General features: G+C 43.3%; 2 protein-coding genes across 4 annotated transcripts; both read left to right on the top strand.

The window, feature by feature from the left end:
• The first annotated feature begins 7,412 nt into the window (after positions 1–7,412).
• Positions 7,413–17,913, top strand: kif11 (kinesin family member 11). Of its 3 annotated transcripts, none has more exons than XM_069177168.1 (27): positions 7,413–7,544; positions 7,741–7,816; positions 8,617–8,746; positions 9,003–9,100; positions 9,198–9,276; positions 9,370–9,555; positions 9,815–9,939; positions 10,033–10,123; positions 10,220–10,365; positions 10,484–10,580; positions 11,377–11,472; positions 11,562–11,650; positions 12,330–12,417; positions 12,505–12,578; positions 12,682–12,796; positions 13,044–13,115; positions 13,388–13,523; positions 14,236–14,408; positions 14,855–14,980; positions 15,074–15,229; positions 15,825–15,964; positions 16,056–16,216; positions 16,312–16,430; positions 16,517–16,739; positions 16,963–17,147; positions 17,385–17,489; positions 17,641–17,913. In XM_069177168.1, the coding sequence occupies exons 2-27, from the start codon at positions 7,743–7,745 to the stop codon at positions 17,752–17,754; spliced, it is 3,198 nt and encodes a 1,065-aa protein (XP_069033269.1). In that variant the 5' UTR covers positions 7,413–7,544; positions 7,741–7,742; the 3' UTR covers positions 17,755–17,913. The 3 variants fall into 3 exon arrangements, with proteins under 3 accessions (XP_069033269.1, XP_069033270.1, XP_069033268.1); XM_069177169.1 differs by having other exon boundaries at positions 9,812–9,939; positions 17,644–17,913; XM_069177167.1 differs by having other exon boundaries at positions 9,812–9,939.
• A 1,029-nt stretch (positions 17,914–18,942) lies between these two features.
• On the top strand, positions 18,943–21,032 carry LOC138215200 (lymphocyte function-associated antigen 3-like). The gene has a single exon (XM_069177230.1). It carries the CDS (start codon positions 19,075–19,077, stop codon positions 19,834–19,836), a length of 762 nt encoding a protein of 253 aa, XP_069033331.1. The 5' UTR covers positions 18,943–19,074; the 3' UTR covers positions 19,837–21,032.
• The last annotated feature ends 997 nt before the right edge of the window (positions 21,033–22,029 follow it).

Here is a 22,029-nt window from a genome sequence, read left to right as displayed (position 1 = left end):
TGGATGCCTGGTGCAACAACACAAGTCGGTCCAGGAATCATTTTTATTTTTAACTCAAAAATGATGAAATATTCTTGTTTTTAACTCCATTTTTCACTTGATTTCCGGTTGATGCTACTTTCTACTTCCACTACGTTTTAAAGGGAATTTTTGTGCATTTTATTTTGCTACTTTGCTTTTCCGATGAAAAATTGACACACTAGATCATAAAAAATCAAAAAAAATCTGTGTTGTTGGATCACATTTCAGGAGCATAAACTTCTCATCTGGTTCGACCAATAAATCAAAGAAGAGAGAAATAAATTCCAGAAACTGAAGTTTTTGTGTTCATTGAAAATGTATGAGGTTAAACAGACAGAACGTTTTCATTAAGGAATAATTCTGGTTTATGTTAAGCTGCCCTATTTTCTCTTTATTTCAGCCATAATGCCTGAGTGTGTAAGACACCCGTCCGTCCACTAGGGGGCACCGTGTCAGAGTCACCATTAGCCTCGACGAGGTGTGAAAAGTGAGCGGCGTTAGATTTAAGCAACTACTTCGTCAGCGTTAGAAAAAGATTATTACTTTTACTTTCTCAAACGCAAACATCGGACTCCTGCGGGATCTTTTCACGCCTACGCGAAGCAAAACGTAACACGGTGTCCTCTAGTGGCAGACGGGTGTATTACACCTTTTGTTTTTACACATTTCCCTCCGAAGCAGTTTCACCACACCTGCTCATTCGTGTTTACGAGACGTGTCGACATCCCAGCATGCACTGGTTTTGAGGCAGGAAAAGCTGCTGTGATAAAAATAGCGGTATTTCTTCTGTAAGTGTTTGTTGTCTGATTCTCTTGATGTGAAAGCTGTCAGTTCGTGTGGGAAGAAGAGACGCTGGAAGTCCTCTGATTGATCATCCCACGCCATCCAAACACCACAGAGCTTCAGGAACTCCACAGAACCTCTCAACATATCTGCACCTGGACTTTTATTGATAAAATCATCTCCTCTGCAGCAGCTGATAAAAACCACAAAGGTTTCAGCGTCTTGAGACGATTTATTATGATTTAATAACTGGACTTCTTTTCCTCCTCAGATCTGAACTTTAGGCGACATTTTGACTTCCTCCCACCAGGTGAGACGTCGTCACCTTTTTTTCTGATTTCTAAAGTGTGTGAAGCCCCTGAAAGGTTTCTGGAGCGGTGATGTCTTTTCTTCCTGCTTCTTCCCAGGAGCGTGGATGGAGGACGGCAGCGAGCGACGGATCCGTCCGTGAGCTCGCTGAGTAACGAGAACATCTTGAAGCTGCAGAGACGAGCGGCTCTCCGAGTCTTTTCAACGCCCACGGATACAAAAATGTTGCTGTGTATTGTCGTTGTGTGGCGAGCCGCCCACCCTGTGGCAGATGGGGGTTTGGGCTGTCCACGCACACACACACACGCACACACACACACACGCACACACACACACACACACACACGCACACACACACACACACACACACACACGCACGCACGTACGCACACACACACACACACACACACACACACACTTCTTTCTGGTGTTTAAACACTCCCACACATATACACACAGAAACACACACTTTTCTCTCTGTAACAGTTTCTCTCCTTTTTCTGTCCGAATGTGTCGAACTAAATCTTGATTTTTCCTCCACACACACACACACACACACACACACACACACACACACACACACACACACACACACACACACACACAGAGCTCCATGGGGACGGTGCCCTGCCTGCACCCTCCGCCCACGCTCCTCCAGGCCGCCGAGGCTCTGGGGGGTTTGTGGTTTTGTGTTTGGTGGCTCGGGGTGTCAGCCGGGGGTCCGGCGGCTCAGCGGACCCCACCACGCCGATTAATCATCTGTCATCTACGGTTTTTGTTAATATGGATCTTTGTCTGCGACCGCCGCTCGAGTCCGGCCCGCTTCTCCGCCCGACGCCCTCTTTCACGTTTTTTTGTTTGTTTGTTTTTTTATTGCAGCAAAAAACAAACAAAAAAAACAAGCAAAGTGTTTGTTTTTTGTGGGTTTTTTTTCTTTCTTTCTCCGAGTCGAAGGACCTTTGCGGCCGTCATCTGCTGCCCGAGCCACATCGGTGACCTCTGACCTCTCACACCGACACATATCAAAACCGCAGCACACAACTGAAGCTACATTTTTACATTTAGAGCTCAGTTTTCTGACTTTTTCTGTTTATTCTTGTTTAAAAGTGTCAAAAACTTCCTGAGAACTGATACAAATCTGCATTGATGTCTTTCATGATTTTGATATTTCCTAAATTCTCCTCACTTTTTCTGCCATTTGTCACTTTAAGAGGACAAAAACATCAGATCAGGAAATCTACAACCTAATTTAATTCGGTTTTTTTTTAAATTTTTTTTATTCATTCTTCATGCAAACAAACAAGTGGATTATTTGTAGTTTCCGACGTCCGCTGGACGTCCTGCGGACGCTGGTCCTGTGGGTGACGTCACCCCGGCGGGTTTTTGTCAATAAAACACATTCAGTCCTAAAATAAACATCACGGATGGTCTGAACCTTCTGAGTTATGACCGTTCTTCAACCCTCGACCCGGTTCACCAGTCACACGCCGCCCGTCTGCCTTCAAGTCAGCAGGTGATGAAACGGGACGAGTAAATGTTTGATAAATGAAGGTTGAGGAGGAGGGAACTCTGGTTACGACAAATAAATCCTCTGAGATCATAAATTTATCATTTTTGGGGTTGAATTCTTCAGATGAATCTCAGTTTTGCTGGTTTCGGGCGACGCTCCGTCTCTCCGGCCGTCAACTCCAGCGATTGCATATTCATGGGAAACGTATTGACTGCTGAGTGTCAGATAATAGACAGGAACATGAATGAGCGTGGAGCCGCTCTGAATGAGTCCGACACCTTCAGCGGGACCCAGGAGGAGTCGGCTCGGATCAAACGGAGATAATCAGCTCCATGAAGGATCCACGTTTCACATCACTTTGATTTTATTCACGTTCATGTTAGTTAGTGCCGTTTTAGACGCACAAAATGATGAATAATCCATCAAAGGGAGAAGCTGCTTTCTGTCCTCTCTTAAACTCACACTCACTGTTTTATACAACAAAAAATGCACAAATTTAGCTTTTAAATCATTTCCTGTTGGACAACCTTGTCTTGAAAAGAGGATTTCAAGACAAATGAATTCAATTTAAACCAGTTATTTAAACTCGTGCACACAAAATCTCCAAATATTTCTCATCAGGGCTGCAACTGACATGTTTTCATTATAAATCATCTTTTTCTTGATTTTTCTGTCTGTATTGTGCCAAAAAGGTGCAACGAAATATGCACCTCGCACTTTTATCTTAAAATGTTCTGTTATTTTAGTTAAAGACAAAGAAATATCATCAAATTCTCACATTTATGAAGCTGAAATTACTGAAATCTGAGTGTTTCTCAATTTAGCTTTGAAAAAAAAGAGGAAATTATTCAATAATTATCAAAATATTTGCTTTAATTTCTGTGGAAAGATGAATAAATTCATCTTAATGTCTACAATTTTGACAAAAAAAACATCTCCAACACAACTTTAGGCCTTTTTGCTGACTCATGGCACCTTTTTGTATTTTAAATTTTGCTGAGCTCGCAGGAAGCTTCAACATATTAACATGCAGAAATAAATCTCCCTCTTTGTATATTTCACACAGAAACAAACTACAGCTGCACAGAAAAGGACTCAAATCAAAACCCAAATATTATTTACACTCTTAAAATGTTTATCCTCCTGAGTTTGGGCCTCAAACTGGGATTCACACGTTTCTCAGCAGTTATTCTGACGTGTTTAGATCATTTCATTCAATCCGTTTGGACTAACTGGCAGATTTGAGCATCAGAAACATCAACAAAAAGAAGAAATATCTTGGTTTTTTTAGTTGTTTTTGCCACAAATAAGTTATTTATCGGTTAAAATCTGTTTTAAAGTCAGTCGACGTTGGTTTCCCTGCTTTTACCAAACTAACGCAGATTCACACTCTCATGTGACAAAAGAATGAAACTCACTGAGAAGAAATCCTGGTCCTCCTCGGTCGGGGTCTTCCTCCGGGCCTCCTCCTCTTCCTCCTCTTCCTCCTCTTCTTCCTCACTCTCCGGAGAGATGGCCAGAGACAAAAACAGAGAGGGATGGAACCGGAGATGCTTCTTCTCGACTGCAGCCCGACGTTTGGACCGCCAAGTTACCCGCTCCTCTGGGTTCGTGTCTCGCCCCCGGAAAAGGGTCACCGTCAGCCGGGGTCCGAGTGGGCAGCCAATCACAGAGAGGCACAGAGAGGAGAGTGTGTGGGGAGGGAAGACAATACGATTGTTCCCACCTCACTTTGCTTCCACCCTCGCAGTTAAAATTGTTATGGTAATGAAGCGGACTTCTAGCCGGACGGCAGATTGAAACACGCTGAGATGGTTCTTTGACTGGAAGTGGAGGCCTGGAGGTGGTCGGGTCAGCCGGGGAGCCTCGGAGCAAGGCAGCTGCTGCTCCGGACTCCATGAGGAGGACGAGGATGACACACGGAGAGAGATTTAAGTTGTAGGTTTATTTTTTTGTTTTCCTTCAAGAAGCTATTTAAAACCTAATCCAGCTCTTTATTTCATGTTTAAACTGTCCGTGCACCTTTTAAATATGAGAATCTATTTAAATATCTGAATATAACTGAAACCGATCGAAGTTCAGCAGCACAGTTGGAGTTTGTGATGACTTCAGAAAAGCTCAAATACTGTGTTTTTACATGCAAACTGTTAAAAGGATATGTTTTAACTTAATATAACTAAAAACAAAAAGAGTGCACATTGAAACAGGTCAGGAGGCGCTCACATGCTGCTGCTGCAAAAAACAAGGAGCCCAAACCACAGAGGCACAAAATGACCACAAAGACGCATTAAATGACCTCAGAAAAGTTAGAAATCAATCAAACACAGACGAACGACCCTAAAAAGATAAAAATCAAACACAATTCGACACAAAAATGAACAGAAAAAAAGCCCAAAATACTGACAAAAACACATACAATGGTACAAAAAGTTGTAAAATGATGATAAAAAAAAATGCGAATCAAACACAATAAGAAAGAAAAAGCAAAGAGAAAGATATGAAATGACCACAAGGAGACACAAAACATCAAGGAAATGTAAATTGAACACAAGGAGTCCATGAATGTGCCTGCAGGTCAGAAAAACGTTGTTTCAGCTGTCCCTCGTTGTCCTCCTCCCCACAGTGTATTTAGTCTGTGTTCCTCTCTCTTAGTGTCACTTCGTCGTTTCCTGTTGCGTCGTTCGTTGTTTCCTCGTGTCGATGTTGTAGTTTCTTGGATTTGAATAATGGTGGATCCCTTTGTGGACCTTTATGTGGACGCGTCATTTCAACGTTGGACTTTAAAGTCAGATGGAAGACGAGACTCGAGGGACAGAGAGACAAACAGGACGTCCTGAAAGAGGACGTAGACGTCAGTAAACTCGCTGCTCTGCTGCCGACCAGCCGACGGCAGAAAAACCTCAGCGAATCCATGAATCAGAGAAATTCAGCTGCAGCGAATAAACCTGCAGCTCTGACCATCATCCTGTAGGTGGCGCTTCACCTGCTACACCATGAATCAAAGTTGATCGTCTCTCTCTGCTATGACCTTAAAATCTAATAAAGCATTTCAGGACATCGATCCACCATTCAGCCGCTGAGTTTCTAAAAAAAAAGACAGGCGGAAACTGTCCCTGATTTAAAACCAGAATAATGTCAGTGAAATGTCTAATTTCTGTGTTTCCTTTCAGGCCGTCTGAAAATGTAAACTCGAGCTTTTTGTCCTGATGTACGTTGTTTCGTGCGACTCCTCGTTTCCGGTGGAGAGTTCGAGGTTATTCTGACCTCCAGAGAAATAACAGACACATTAATGGGAAACACAGCAGGCAGAAATACAGAGGGATGATCCTTCAACTCTGCAGCCACGAAACTACCAGCTTTCACTTTAGTCAGAAACAGACGAGTGTGTGTGTGTGTGTGTGTGTGTGTGTGTGTGTGTGTGTGTGTGTGTGTGTGTGTGTGTGTGTAAAATAAAGAGGTTGCCAGATCAGAAAGGGCAACCCCCCTCGCCGTCCTCAGGGGGCTGGGTGGGCGGACGGTCCTCAGCAGATGGACTGCTGCCACTGGTCACTTCATGAACCTTTAAAAAAGAGGCGGAGCCTAACGTGTGAGTGTTTGAATTATGTCTTTAAATTTATTATATTTCTTTGTCTGTTTTAATTTCATTTTTTACATGTTGTTTTTTTCATTATTTAATGTCGATCTTTATGTATTTGTTTGTGTTTCTTGGTGCATGTTTGTTATGAAGCCCTCATTTGAATGTTTGTGAACCTGATCTAATGAAAAATCACTTTTTATCTATATTAAAATGTATATAATTGATCTGTTAGTCTGGCTCAATATTCACCAGTTTGTGTTGAAGGACACAAACCGGACACAAAAGGTGTGAGAATGAATCTCTGATGTAAATAAAGTGTAAAGATATGATTGTATTTATATCACATCTGTGTGTTTATGCACTTTATTTGTGTTTTTCAGGTGTTTCGGTTTTAGTATATCTTATGTGACAATTTTTTTTAACTGATGATTTCAGTGTCTAAACAAATTAAAATCTTTTCCCTGATTTATCTTTTGTAAAATCAAAATAACCACAAAGATGCAAAATGAGCCTAAATAGACCCAAAACAACGAGCCCAAAACCACAATGAGGAAATTAATCAAACACTCATGCACGACCCTGAAAAGACAAAAATCAAAGACAATACAACACAAAAAGAAGCAAAATGAACAGAAAAATACACACAATGATAGAAAAAGTTGAAAAATGACGACAAAAAAAAAAAATCCCCAACGGCCACAAAAAAATGTGAATCAAACACAATAAGACAGGAAAAGCAAAGAGAAAGACACAAATTATTTCAAAGACACAAAACATCTACAAGGAAGTTCAAAATTAGACTACAAAAACATAAGAACACCAAAATAAAAATAGTTCTAAATTATGATTGTAACCAATTCAACAATATTAAATAAATTAAATAAAACTCGATAGAATCGAAAACAAACATGATAAATAAGTGGTAATAGAAGGATTTAAAACATAAACGCACTAAATTATGATCAATATTTCCTGATTGCTTCAAGAGCAAATGAGTCGTGAACTGTTTTCAGAAAGATGTCGCCATCTAGCGGAATTACTTTGGTATTTATACGGGTATGCCTCCCGTGATGCTCCGCGCCGCAGTCATCACGTGCTCATTTTGACCAATGCGCTCCTTTGTTTGGACCTTGACTTTGCTGCTATTGGCCGAGTAAAATTTAAAAGTACTGTTTGAACTGGCGGAAGGTTTGAGAGCGCCAGAGAAGTCGTCCGTGAGAAACGTACCGTGCAGTCCGGAGGAGACCGAGCACGTTCGGAATATTCAACTTTTTAAAATTATTAAAAGTGGTGGAAAAATATAAGAAGATAAACCTTAAAGGGAGAGGAGGACTCGGTGTTCCGGTAAGTTAGTCTGGATTTACGGCCGTTTACGTTCGGCTAGCTGTAAGCTAACGTCACGTCAGCTGAAGACCGAGACGCGCTTCTGTTTTTCCGGTACCGTTAAACGGTGATTTACCACCGGCAGCAGATTCAGCTTTCTGCTTCTCGGGACTGTTGTTGTTTTTTTGGGTTAATTTGACGTTGACCGTGTCTGCAGCTATGACGTCACACAACCTGAGCGGACTGAAACGGGATGAGAAGGGAAGGAACATCCAGGTGGTCGTCAGATGCAGGTACGAAGACATTTCATTCAGATTTAATTCAGATTTTATCAGCTGAAACTGTCTTTATAACCTGAACGGTGTTAAACCTGCAGACAGGCAAATGCTCGAGTTTATTTCGACCACAAAAGTGAACTAAAGTTGGATATTTACTGAAAGAATAGGCCCCAAAAAGGCTTTAATTGTATTTACAAATGCCTTTAAAGCTTTTAAAAGTAAATCACATTAATATAAAGTGGTTTTGTTTGTGATTTCCCTCAAAACTTTTTGATAAATCTGCAGGTTTGCAGTTTCAGTCCTCTGACTTGATGTCAAATCCCATTTTTAAATAATTCAAAAACATGACTTCTTTTTATTATTCATCTCCAGATCATGCTTAATGATTATTAAATGACATTAACAGGAATTATTTTTATATATATTGCTGGGAAACACTTACAGAAATCTAATATAAAAATGCACTTTGTAAACACTTCTCTTTTTGTGTACACGCTTTGAATATCTTTTAAAAAATATCTGTTTTGATCAATTTTCTTTAACCTTCAACCTTTTATATTCTTGGTAAGCTCGATAATAAGATTTAGATTTATCTTTACTCCATAAAATGTCCAAAAATCAACATTTTTAAAGCATATTTATGACACTATAAGTCCAAAACTAAAAGATATTTACTTTATAGTAAAATAATACGATGAAGAAAAACATGAGAAGGTGTAAAAAAAAAAAAAGATTTTGATTGAAACGTTTTGACTCGTTTCAACCTGCAGATGATTTTTTTTTTTTACTGTGAATTTAAATGTTGGTGTTTTCAGACCGTTCAACACGGTGGAGCGCAAGTCGTCGCACGGCGTCGTCGACTGCGACCAGAGCAGGAAGGAGGTGGCGGTGAGGACGGGAGGCCTGAACGACAAGGCGTCGCGGAAGACCTACACGTTCGACATGGTGAGTCGGCCTCACCGTCTCCGAGCAAATAATCCACCAATCGGTGCGATCGATAAGTTGAAAAGTCTGTTCCTATCCACGAACTTATTGATCACATTCAATAAAGTGTCAGAAATTGTTTCGTCCTCGAAACGATGATTTTTCTGTTTTCAACTATTTCGTTTTGAAAACTGAAAAAATGACACTTTCCTGCAGCCGAAAATGAAGTTTTTTTTTCCTTAAAAACGAACTAAAAAGATGAATTTGTTTGTTTCAGGTGTTCGCTCCGGCGGCGAAGCAGATCGACGTGTACCGCAGCGTCGTGTGTCCCATCCTGGACGAAGTCATCATGGGATACAACTGCACCGTGTTCGCGTGAGTTTCTATGCAGATAATCAGCAACCTGATAAACAATAATGTAATAATAATAATACTAATACTAATCACGTTATTCATGCTTCTTTAAAACCAGCTACGGTCAGACGGGAACAGGGAAGACGTTCACGATGGAGGGCGAGAGGACTCCTGACGAGCAGTTCACGTGGGAGGAGGCGAGTCCGCGTGGGAAAATACAAACTCCGTAAATTATAAGCGCGGTGCGATGAACGCTGAACAAAACGATGAACTTCCTGTTTCCCTTTTAGGACCCGCTGGCCGGCATCATCCCCCGAACGCTGCACCAGATCTTCGAGAAGCTGTCGGAGAACGGCACCGAGTTCTCGGTGAAGGTGTCTCTGCTGGAGATCTACAACGAGGAGCTGTTCGACCTGCTGAGCACCGGAGAGGACGTCACCGAGCGGCTGCAGCTGTTCGACGACCCGCGCAACAAGGTTAATCACAACTACGAAATATTGATTTTATTTCAGGATTTTAACCCTTTAAATCCCTTTCTTTCTTTCTTTCTTTCTTTCTTTCTTTCTTTTGTTTTTTTTATACATAAAAAATAAAAAAAAAAATCATTATTTTCCGTACTGTAAGTGTTGGAAGTCTGGAGTTGTTGCTGCTTTCCTGTTTAGCCATGTTTTATCCCACCCCCTGCTCTGACCTCTGACCCCTGACCCCTGACCCCTGTGTTCGTGTCCCCAGCAGCGTGGCGTGGTGGTCAAGGGTCTGGAGGAGGTGACGGTCCACAACAAGGACGAGGTGTATCAGATCCTGGAGCGCGGATCGGCCAAGAGGAGGACGGCGTCCACGCTCATGAACGCCTACTCCAGGTACTGTCGGAGCCCGAGAGCCCCGTTGCCGTGACGACCGGCTGTTTGTTTGTTTGTTTGTTTGTTTGTTTACCTGCTCGTGTCTCTGTGCAGTCGCTCCCACTCGGTGTTCTCGGTGACGATCCACATGAAGGAGATCACTCTGGAGGGAGAGGAGCTGGTGAAGATCGGGAAACTCAACCTGGTAAAAATCAGAACCGCCAATAAATAAATAAAACTGCGTGTTTCATCATATTTATCCGTTTAATAAAGTCCAAGTCAAACCGCGCCTCCTCTCCAGGTGGATCTCGCCGGCAGCGAGAACATCGGGCGCTCCGGCGCCGTGGACAAGCGAGCTCGCGAGGCGGGAAACATCAACCAGTCGCTGCTGACGCTCGGCCGCGTCATCACGGCGCTGGTGGAGAAGCGGCCGCACATCCCCTACAGGTGACGGCTCCGTTTCTACGGCAACGCACGCATCCTCTTTTAAAAAAAAAAAAAAAGGGGGGTTAAAATCAGACGTTTAAAATGAATCACACGTTGTTGTCGGATTAACTTCCCGCAGAGAGTCGAAGCTCACCAGAATCCTTCAGGACTCACTGGGAGGACGAACCAAGACGTCCATCATCGCCACCGTGTCTCCGTCCTCCAGCAACCTGGAGGTTCGTCACACACACACACTTATTTATATATACATATACATATAGATTTATCTGTATCCGCCCGGTTCGCTGTCTGAATCACTTATTACTGTTTTCAGATCAATTCTTTGCATCATTGACGACTTCCAAGATTTTAGATCAACTAAACACCAAATTTAAGATATTAATAGTCCTAAAAGATCTTAAGTTTTGTCTTTATTTTCTTGATTTAAGCCCGTAAAATGTCCTAATTTGAGAAATCATATCGTCCTGTGTAGATTTGATGCCGTTGCTTCGTGGTTTTATATGTTTGTGTCGTCGTATTTAAGAACGTCGATCAAACGGAGCTTTAAAAGTTGTTTTTATTTTAAACGTGGTCGACGTATAATTCAAGAAAACAAAATGCAGTTTATTGCCGTTAACATTTTAGTTTTTAAGTTTTGTCAAAACTTAGTTGCAAACTATTTAGATTATTATTGTTGTTGACATCGTTGTAGTTTTTGTTTTTTTGTGCAGATATGCTGAAATTCATTTTTCCAGCTTCTTTGCTGAGTCAGATTTTTATATCTTGTGGACTCATTTATTCTTTTTTATGCTGATTTAATTCCTATTTTTCTTCTGCGTCATTTGCATGTTTTTCCTTTTATTGATGATTCTATATGAATTCGGATGTTTTATTTTTGTCTCTTTTTAAGCCCTTTTTTCAATCTTCTCGTCTTCCAGCAACATTTCTGACTCCTTTTTTTTAAAGCGTTGTTTTATTTTGAGGACTTTTCCGTGTCGCTGACGTCGATCTTCTGTTTCCGTGTGCGATCAGGAGACTCTGAGCACGCTGGAATACGCCAGCCGAGCCAAGAACATCCTGAACAAACCCGAAGTCAACCAGAAGCTCACCAAGAGGACGCTCATCAAGGTAGACGCCTCGTCACCGGGAGTTGTTTATTACTTTCAGATTTAATCGGCGAAACGTTTCGAGGTTTCATCTCGTCTGCGTCTCCTCAGGAATACACCGAGGAGATCGAGAGGCTGAAGCGAGACCTCGCCGCCACGCGGGACAAGAACGGAGTTTATCTGTCGGCGGAGAACTACGAGTACGTTTGAAGATGTTATCCCGTTTACTGATTCCTGATGAGTCGGCGACATAATCAGAGATCTTTTGATGAGTCGACAAAAGCAGTTTACAGGGAAGGAAAAATAGGAAATCTTCACGTGATGGTGAAGATATTCCGGTAAATAACTGAGAGGTTGAGAGGTTTTAAAATCCATTAATCGATTATTCAAAATGTCATCATTTCCCAAAAGGAGACTTCTTCAGATGTTTTGTCTGAAACCAAAAGATATGAAGTTCATTTTCATGAGACAGAGAGAAAAAAAAATATAATCCTGATATTCAGGAAGCTGGAAACAAAAAATAGTTTAGATGTTTTGGTTTAGAAAATTCCCTCAAAAAAGAGAGAAGAAGTGCACATAAATTTGTTTGGCTCCAGCTGACTTTATGATCCTATAAATGGTACAAACATTATTTTAGTAAGTTTAGTTAAAAAGTTCATGTGGGCAAAAATATCTTTTTTAGTTTTCTGTTTTTATAAGGAACTTAGTTGGAGAGTTAATATTTTTAATTGATCCGTCATATTATAATATAAATGAGATGTGTGTTCAGCTTCAGAGATATTTTGTAGACAATAACTGTGGAGTGTGTGTGTGTGTGTGTGTGTGTGTGTGTGTGTGTGTGTGTGTGTGTGTGTGTGTGTGTGTGTGTGTGTTTTTCAGGACTATGATGGGTCAGATCACGTCTCAGGAGGAGCAGGGAGTCGAGTACACCGACAAGATCGCTGCCATGGAGGAGGAGCTGAAGAAGGTAGGACCGCCGGACCTCCACTCGGGAACCATAACGTCCTCCGTGTCTCCGTCCTCACGCCGTCTTCTCTCCGTCTTCTCTCCGCAGGTCACCGAGCTGTTCACGGACAGTAAAACCCGTCTGCAGCAGTGCGCCATCGACCTGGACGAGAAGCATCAGAGGTGCAGCAACTTCCATTTTAAAACTCACACCACACACGTCCTGTTTTAAAGAAGGAAGTCTGCAGGAATTGTCTGAACTGAAGCTTTGATTTTTCTCTGTCAGGCTGGAGGAGACGAGCCGAAACCTGCAGAGGACCAAAGAGCAGCTGAGTCAGGAGGAGTTCGTCAGCTCGGCGCTGAGCTCAGCCCAGGAGACGCTGTACGACACGGCCGGACAGGTCGGGACACGTCTCCCCGATCACACAATCACACCGGCCTCCGAAGCATCTTCATTAACTACAGCTTCTTATTCTTCTTATGTCTTTAGTTCCGTTTCTGTCTCTTACTCTGCAAATGCATCATAGATTTCATTAAATTTCCTGTTTTTGTTATTTTTAGCCCAACTTCCCCTTTTAAAAAGAACATGTTAAATGTTGTTTGCCCCCGTCAGTCTCCGAGTGATTGATGTGATGTTTCCTCCTGCAGCTGCTGAGCACCGTGGACGCCAGCACCAGCGACGTCTCAGGGCTCCACGACAAGCTGGACAGGAAGACAAAGGTTTCTCCAACTAAAAAAAATAAACACTCCCGTTATCATCTCATCACGTTTCACTGCAGAAAATATCATGAAATCACAACTGCACAGACGTCAGTCTGACAAAAGAAGTTATATTAGTGCATCAGTCAGTGATATTGAAACTTCCCGTCTTCAAAACAAAATCATCATCATCATCATCTCTACACCTTCGACTCTGCAGGACATCTGCACGTTGTGTTTTTGTAAAATGTTAAATGCGTCATCAGGACTAACGAACTCGGCTTTACTTGCAGGTGGAGCAGCACAACAGTCAGATGCAGCAGAGCTTCGCTGAGCGGATGGAGGGAGCGTTCAGCAGCATGCAGCGCTGCGTTCAGCAGCACGCCGGCAAACACGGCGACATGCTGAGCAGCTACTCGCAGGCCATCGGTAAGACCGCAGGAGGAGAGTGGTGGACGGTTCACGATTTAATGTCCGAGAGGGTTAAATACCAAACACGCATTAAGTGTGCAGACGCCTGAAAATAAATGTTTGCATTTTAGTTTTATCGAAAGAAAAGTGGATGTTTAGTGTCTCGATCAAAAAGACTCCTTCAGTTCTGACCATGAACTGTTTCTAAAAGTGTTCGTAGCTTCAGGTCTGTAAAATGGTTCTGATCCAGAAGTGTCTTCAGCTGCAATACCAGCGAGTGCCACTAGAGGTCGGCTCCAAAAAGCCTCCGGCTCCATAGACTCCCATTCAACTTCTCTCATCAAATCCAAAGTGAATAAAATGTGTCCATCAGTTATCTCGGTGTTGTTAGCTAAAGTCACTCCTTCTTATTAGTTTTCTGGAGGTCCATCTGAAAATAATCCCTCATTCATTAGAAAAGAAGATTCAAGAAGACCTGTTTTTGGGGGCGTGTCTGTTTGATTGACAGGCCTGTGGTGCAGTCAGGTTGCAGCTATCGGTGGGCGGGACGTAGTATCGTCAGGTTTCCGATCAGATCGGTCAGATCCACCGCTGGCTCCTCCCCCAGCTCGTCCAAATATGGTCACTTCCTGCTCCGAACCGCTCCGAACTAACAAGATGGTGACGGACAGAATCTGAACTGGAGGCTGATTGTTTACGAAGCTCTCTCTCGTCTCTCCGTTCTGCTCAGATGGTTTACTTGTGATGAACGAGGCGGCGCTGAAAGGAGCTCTGGGGACTGTGGAGTCCTTGGTGGGCGGAGTCGGGCCGCTGGTGGCCGGGGGCGTGGCTCGCTGTCGGGAGAAGGTGCAGCAGCAGGAGGCGCTGTGTGTGCAGGACAAGGAGAGTCTGCTGCAGCTGCTGGTCAGACTTCATTCATTTCTCTTCAGTTGGAAGTTTTTAATTTAGAATTAAACATGTTGGTTTTATTTAGTTTGTCAGGCTGAAAAAGAAATTTAAAACTGAACCATCGTGGGACATTAGACGGTTTAATGATGGGATTTATTTTCAGGAATTTGAAGCTGAAAATCCAAATATTCTTTAAATCTTAATATTAAATCTTGAGAAAGAGAGAATTATGACCCATTAAATTAATTTATTACCAATTTTGTTCATAAATCCTGATCAGTACGAAGCTCGCAGTAATTTTAAAGGAGGAAGAACAACTAATGTTTTCGACAGGAAGCTCGTCTTCATCAGAGGAAGAAGAGGCAGCAGATATCAGTATGACATCATGAACCGGGAATCCTTCTTGGTTCAGTTCTGTCGTCCCGTTTGTGTTTCGGCTGATGAGGTTTTTGTGCGAGCAGGAGGAGCACCGGCAGGACATGGAGGAGGTGCTGCAGGTCCGGACTCTGATGGGTTTGTCGGCCGTGAAGGAGCTCGGCGACACTCTGAGGTCGTCGTTGGAGACGCAGCGAGCGCTGGCCGACCAGGCGAGTCCCTCCGCGCCTCCGATTCTTCTCCTTCTTACCCGATCTCGTCCGGCGACACAGAGAGTGAAACATCTTTTTGTTTCCTTCCGTCAGGTGGAGGCGATGAAGGAGGTGGGCGTGTTCTTCAGCGGCCTGGTGCAGCAGTTGGCGGCGCTGCGGACGGCCGCCGTGCGCGGACTGAGCGCGCTGCAGGACGACCACGACCGGCTGGAGGACGAGATCCGGCGGGCGCAGGACAGACAGCAGACGGTACGACGCCGCGGAGACACGGAGATGCTGCAGCGCCTCCAAAAACCTGTGGAAAAAAAGTCAGCTGACCAGAGATGGATTTATTTATTTAACCAGAATAAACTACACAAAAAATAAAATAGACCCAATAGACCACAACATCTGAGGCTGCATTAAAAAAAAACACAAAAAAAAACGTGCGTCTAACTTCATATTAGTGCCTCTTTTGTAAATAAATGTCTCTTCTTCTTCATTGTGAAATGATTATTGAAGCGTTAATCGCTGTTTTATTTGCATGACAATTAGATTTCGTGGCTCCTTTAAACCTCGTCTGTCGTGTCAGGAAGTCGACGCAAACTTTGAGATCTGCAGCAGAAAGAAAAATCCACTCGCTGGCGCTGAAATGCAAATATCCAAATTTCATCTTTTGCAACTTGAGTGTGATGTGTGAACACATCTTGAGTGACTAAAATTAAAGAAAGAGGAACTGTGAAGTGCCAAATAGGGAAAAAAATTAATCAAAAAGAGAAGCTGCTTTTTTTTTTTTTTTTTTTTTACAGTCGCAAGTTAAAGTATTGAAACTGTGACCTCCTCCTCCTCCTCCTCCTCCTCTCAGGGGATGAAGCAAACCATCCAGTGCCTGCAGGACCAGCTCAACCTGCTGAGCCTGGAGGCCCAGAAGGACTTCAGCCACCTGCGCTCGGCCTCCAGAGAGCTGCAGAAACCTGTGCAGAGCCTCCAGGAGGAGTTCAGCAGGTGAGTCGGAGGAGGAACAAAAAAAAAGAAAAGTGTGTTTTTATTTTCCTTTTGAGATCCTCGTCTTACCGTCTGGTTCCTCCGTGTGCAGCGGCTGCAGCGCGGTGGAGCGGCAGGCCTCGGCCCAGGTGGACCTCCTCTCCTCCACCTCCTCCTCCCTCGCCTCCTCTCTGCGTCTGACCGCCGACGAGAGCCGGCAGACTCTGGAGGAGATGACGGGCTCCTGCTGCAGCCTCCGCAGCGCCGTGTCCGGTACCGAACCCAGTCCCGTCTTCGTCTTCGTCTTCTTCTTGTCGTCGTCGTCTGCAGCGGTTCAGTGTGACTCAGTTTGGCTGTTTGACCTCCAGGTCTGGTGGAGCGGGACCTCCAGTGGAGCTCCAGAACCTGGGAGCACGCCGAGACCCGAGCCCAGGAACACCTGTCCCTGCTGGGGGGGATTTCAGCTGAAGTTCAGAACCTGCAACAGGTGAAAAAAAAAAGAAAAAAAAAAAGGAGGTTTTGGAGTCCATCGGTTGAAACTTGTCCTCACCCGTCCGTCCTTCGTCCCCTCAGAGCGTCGAGCTGCGCTGCACCGAGCAGCTCCGGGCGGCCGAGGACGAGCTGTCGGGCCGGCGGGAGGAGACGGAGCGGGCCCTGACGGCCGTGCAGAACCGGACCTCCCTGGACCGGATGGTTCTGGACCGGCAGCAGGCGGAGCTGCAGCGCCACGTTGGGACGGGCCAACAGCTGCTGCAGAACTTCCTGCGGGACGAGCTGCAGCACGACGTTCCCACCGGTAAAACACTTCAACCTCTTTCTGCGTCTTTTACAGGTTCCAGAATTTGCTTTGACAAATTTTATTGAAACGCGTTCAGAGCGCCGTAACGGTCTCCAGGATCTTCGGGCGTTGTGCCGAGGCCGCTGCGTTCCCTGAACTCCTGTAGTTTGATGGTAACTACGGCGGCGCTGCAGAGCAAAACAATGAAAAGGAAAACTAACAGTCCATCTGCTGCCTTCAGGTGCGACGCCGCAGCGCCGGGAGTTCGAGTATCCCCGGCAGCTGACGAAGTCGCTGCGCCGCAGTGAGCTGCTAAAGAGCCTGAGGAGGCAGCAGGAGGCGCTGCAGGCCGCTATGAAGGAGGGGGAGGAGCCAGAGGAGGAGGAGCCAGAGGAGGAGGAGGACAAACACAGCCAAGTCGACCATGTAGGTCTTCACTTTTTTTTGTCCTCCAGTGACTCCTCATTTCACACAGGAACCCGGTTTACACGCGTGTAGTGATGCTTTCTGCTTTATTTACATCTTTTATACACGTTTTAAACATTTTATCATCAAAATATGATCTCTGATTTGTTTTATTTTTGAGCCGAACTCAAAAACTCTGCCTCGAAACGAACCCTTCTTTTTTCTCTGTTTGACCTGGTTCCTCTCCGTCGTGTTCAGGACTCTCTGGAGGACGAGACCTGCAACGAAAGCTGCGCCACCGAGCCATCGTTCATCGACGAGAACCTCGTCTTCAACGAGAGCAGACGGGTTCCCTTCTTCAAGGTGAGCGGGAAAAAAATCAAGCAACGACCAAAGAGAAGCTTTAAAATCTGTTGTGATGTCCAAGAAAACTGAGAGATTCATATTTTCTTCACCTGTAAAGGACACGAATGATTATTAATCCGTCTGTATTCTTGTACTTTCTGTTTTCCAGCAGAAGAAAGGCAGCAAGAAGGAGTCGAAGATCGCCGGCAAGCCGAAAGCATCCGAGAACGAAGCCACGTCGACGCCTCTGAAATCCCGGCTGCCGCTCCGCTGCCAGAACTAAACCAATTTCAATGTTTTGTTTTTTTATTTTTAAATAACATGATTGTTTTCTCTTATCTTTGTCTCTTTAAATTTTAAGTCTGTGTTATTGTTTTTTGTCTCGTTTTAGTGCCGTAGTCGTCTGAACACTTTCAAGTTGCTTGTAAAATTAAAGCGATTTATATCTTTATATTTTTGTTTATTATTTTTCCAGTAAAAATACATAATCTGTGAGCCCCTCATTATTATATTATATTATTATTACAATAGATTTTAGAAGTTGGGTTTTTTTTTTAACGAAATGAGGTTTCCACGGACCAAAATTTTTAAATAATATTTAATTTTGAAACTGATTAAGCGCCCTGTCTTTAGAAATAACAGCACATTTTATCTCCGTATGGTCAAAAATAAGCTTTATTTTGGTTGGCAGCGCACAGAAAAATGATCAAATCGAACCAGAATACATCAACAAAAGAAAGGAAGGACAAAAAAAAAAGGTGTCAACAAGAAACAACAGATAAATCAATAATAACTGAAATATTATCAATATAAAGACACAATTTCATGACGTCAGATCGTTTTTCTCCAACAGAAAGTGGATCAAAGGCTGAAGATCTTCCAGGACATGCGCAGTAGCACGTCCTGCTGTACTATTTGATCTTGACTTTTAAACGTTTGTTTTAATATTTTAAGTACATTTCAATAACTGTACCGAAGCGGGAAAGTTCTCCGGCCTGTGTCGTGTGTAATGTTTGTAGTGGAGAAGCTGAACTCGTCAAAACAACAGGATTTATGATCGTCCGCGTTTTACTTTCGGTTTCCGCCCGCTGTTCCGAGCGTCAACCTCCCCCCTCCCCCATTCAAACATGGCCGATAGGCCGACTCGAACATTGCCTGTCGAAAACGTAGACTGAACTTTAAAAAGGCGTCATCAAACAGTAAAAGCCCTCTAACCGGAGTGAGTGGTCTTTTCACTGTTCACTTTAATTTCCGTAGCTGACATATGACGTAACATATAATGTTAACAGCTATTTACGTTAACATTCCCGGGAAACGTTAATTATTTTACGTTTCGAAAGAAACAATAAATATCTCCACAACCTAAACTAATTATGATATAGTATTAATATAGTGATAATAACTCCGAAAAGTTGTTTATACAACGAGTTACATATAAAATGTAATACAATTTGAATCGGGCACCGATAAGGACAGCTACGTGGAGCCATCTTGGAGGAAGTGCGCGGTGAGTTTTCTGCTTCTCGAGCTGAAGATCTCCGTTTGTTTGTTTTGATCTGATACGAAGATCGATATTCTGCCGCTGCGGTGTTGATCTGAAAACATGGAGAGACTCGACGGCGTTTTGCTCCTGACAGCGCTGCTGTTGGCGGGACTGAAGTCGGCCGAAGCCCAAAACATCCCGTCGTACTTCAGACGCGGCGGTACGTTGGTTCTCCGGCCTGTTTCTGTTCCTGTTCCCGGACCCATCAGCACCCTCGTGTGGAAACACAACGGCGACCTGGTGGGGGAGTGGTTCGGGTCCTCTGATCCGGACTATTACAGGTCGTTTAAAGGCCGCACAGCCATGAACACGGTCACCGGAGAGTTGGAAATCAGCAGCGTCACCGCGGCTGATAACGGAGTTTATTCAGTGGCCATCAACAACCAGGACCAGAAGGATCTCTACCAGGCTGAAGAGATACAGGACGTCCCCCAACCGGAAGTCTTGGTGAGACCTCTGACCTGCAACCTGTCCTCCAGCAGCTGCACGCTGAGCTGTGATGGAGACACCGAGCAGGCTGGACCGGTCGACTTCTTCTGGAGGAGGGATGATGGAGAGTGGAAGAAGTCTGAGAAGGATCTGGTCATCGAAAAGAAGGACAGCGGTGTTATGAACTTCATCTGCCGAATGGAGAACCCGACCAGCCACAAAGAAAGTAAACCCAAACCCAACCCGCTCTACGATCCGTCACCAGGACCCGGTCCAGCTGCTGTTGCAGCTGCTGTCATCATCCCGCTGCTGCTTTTGGCTGCTGGTGTTGGTGGGTTTTTCCTCCAGAAGAAAGGATTCATTCACCGATGGTTCAACAAAACCCCCTTATAACCACGAGGAACCTCGACTTCCACCGATGGACCAAAGGAAGCCGCCCCTTTGACCAAAGGGACGAACCCGTGAAGCGCTGCTTCCACATCTGGCTGCAGCCTTCATCATCCAGCTGTGGTGGTCGACTGCTACGTCCTCGAGTCCATGAGACACGATCGTGTTCTAGTTGTTGTTGTTGTTGTTGTTGTTGTTGTTGTTGTTACAACATCACAGCTTTACTCGAGTAAAAGTACCAAAACATTTAACGTTGTTTTTAAAGATAAGTTGTAGTAAAGTACTCAAATTAAAACTTTTTTTTTCATATTTTTGGAGTCGAAAACTATTGATGCAAAAAAATTTAAAAAAAAAATGCTGCAAACTACAAATTATTATTTGAACCGATTATTTTCTTTAATTAATTGATTGTTTTTAAGATGAGTTTTTTTTGCCTTTGATCAATTTGATTAAAAAAAAAATTAGTCGTAGAAAAAAAAAGTAAATTTTACGTTTGTACTCGAGTAAAAGTACTCGAGTACACGTAACGAGTATACGTAACGAGTACTCGAGTACACGTAACGAGTACACGTAACGAGTACTCGAGTACACGTAACGAGTACTCGAGTACGTGTACTCGTTACGTTCCACCGTTGGCAGCATGCGGACAGAAAGCGTCCGACAGATTACGGGACAGACGAGAACCAAAGTGCTGCACGAAGTTTAAATATATTGTAACGCGAATGTTTGCATCCTTTTAGTTTCAGTTAAAGTTGAGGAAGAAACGTGAAATGAGACATAATCACACAATTTCCTGTTTTTGGCCTTCAAAGACGTCGACCAGTGTTTCGGTCAGTTGCCTTAAATCTCTCATTTCATCGCCATGGACGGTCAGAAAAAAACAAAACGTATTTAAGACATTAAATCAGCATTTTATGGCTTTAAAAAGACAAATCTGTGAAATGAAACGATGCCGAGTGTCTTCTACTGAATGTATGTTTTTAATGTTGTCTGATTTTCTTCTTTTTAATGCACCTCATTGGCTCTTTTTCTTCTGTCTGCTCACTTTCAAGTTTTGTTGATTAAGATACACGTTTATGCCTTAATTTATATAATATATATTTTTTTTAATTTACATTTTTTTACGCCTATGAACAATTTGTGTAAAACTTCCTTGTTAATAAACCGTCCATCGCCAACACAAACTGTAAATGTGTCGTTATAATTCATTTAAAGAAAACATCAGGAAAGCGAATGAGGGGAAGAAAAGCGAAGCAGGAAGTGACAGTAAGCGGGAGGGGCGGGGCTTTAAGGGGGCGTGGTTTGGACTTTAAAGAACACAGCGGGCCAATCGTGAGGCTGCGAGCTGGTCATGAGGCTTCAATCAAGGAAAGGAAGATGGCGACTCAAGAAGGAGGAGGCGGAGGCGGCGGGTTCGGTGGGACAATCACTGCTTCGTGCGGCTAAAGCAGAACTTATTATGTTAAAGGAAATTAAATGAAAACCATTTAGAGAAAAGTTACTGTTTAACATCCTTGTTTCCTCTTTTACAGGCCACAAAAACAACCTGGTTAAAAACATGCAGGTAAAAAAATGCGGTTTCAGTCTCCAACGACCAAAAGAGACAAAATGCAGGTTTGACTTTTGATGAAATTTAAAGCAGAGATTTAAAAGAAAAAAGAAAAAAGAAATGCTACTTTACAGCATTTTAATGTTAAAAATGTCCCAAAAGCTTTGCGGCAACATGACTTGTGTTTAACACGGTTTCCAGCAGGTCAGAGAATTTAATGGAATATCAGGGAATATTGTTGGCATAAATAAATATAATATTTTCCATTTTATTGTGTTATTTCACGTGTTTCCTGTGTTGAGTTTTTGGTCTCTTCCTTCGTTATTGAGCCCTTCAACATGTTCTGATGTGGGCAGGTATGAACTTTAATTGTAGTAGCACCTTTAAAATTCATACTGCTTATTTTATATTTTAATTCTATTTATGTTTAATTTGATCTGTTTTTTATGCATCTCATTTTTAAATGTTCCTGAAATCTGTTTTTAAGTGGTGCTGTTTTACGTTTCTAAAGAAACAATAAATATTTCCACATACTAAACAAATTACGATATAGTATTATTATAGTGACAGTAACTCAGAGAAGTTGTTTACACTGGAACAATCCTTTTTTGTGTTTTATTTTGCAGGTCCAATACAGCAGGTGGCGGTAA

Source organism: Embiotoca jacksoni, unplaced genomic scaffold (genome assembly GCF_022577435.1).
Source record: "Embiotoca jacksoni isolate LCO1_2020_lvr unplaced genomic scaffold, fEmbJac1.0.p SCAF_70, whole genome shotgun sequence".
Classification (NCBI taxonomy): domain Eukaryota; kingdom Metazoa; phylum Chordata; class Actinopteri; family Embiotocidae; genus Embiotoca; species Embiotoca jacksoni.
This window is presented reverse-complemented; position numbering and strand designations above follow the sequence as displayed.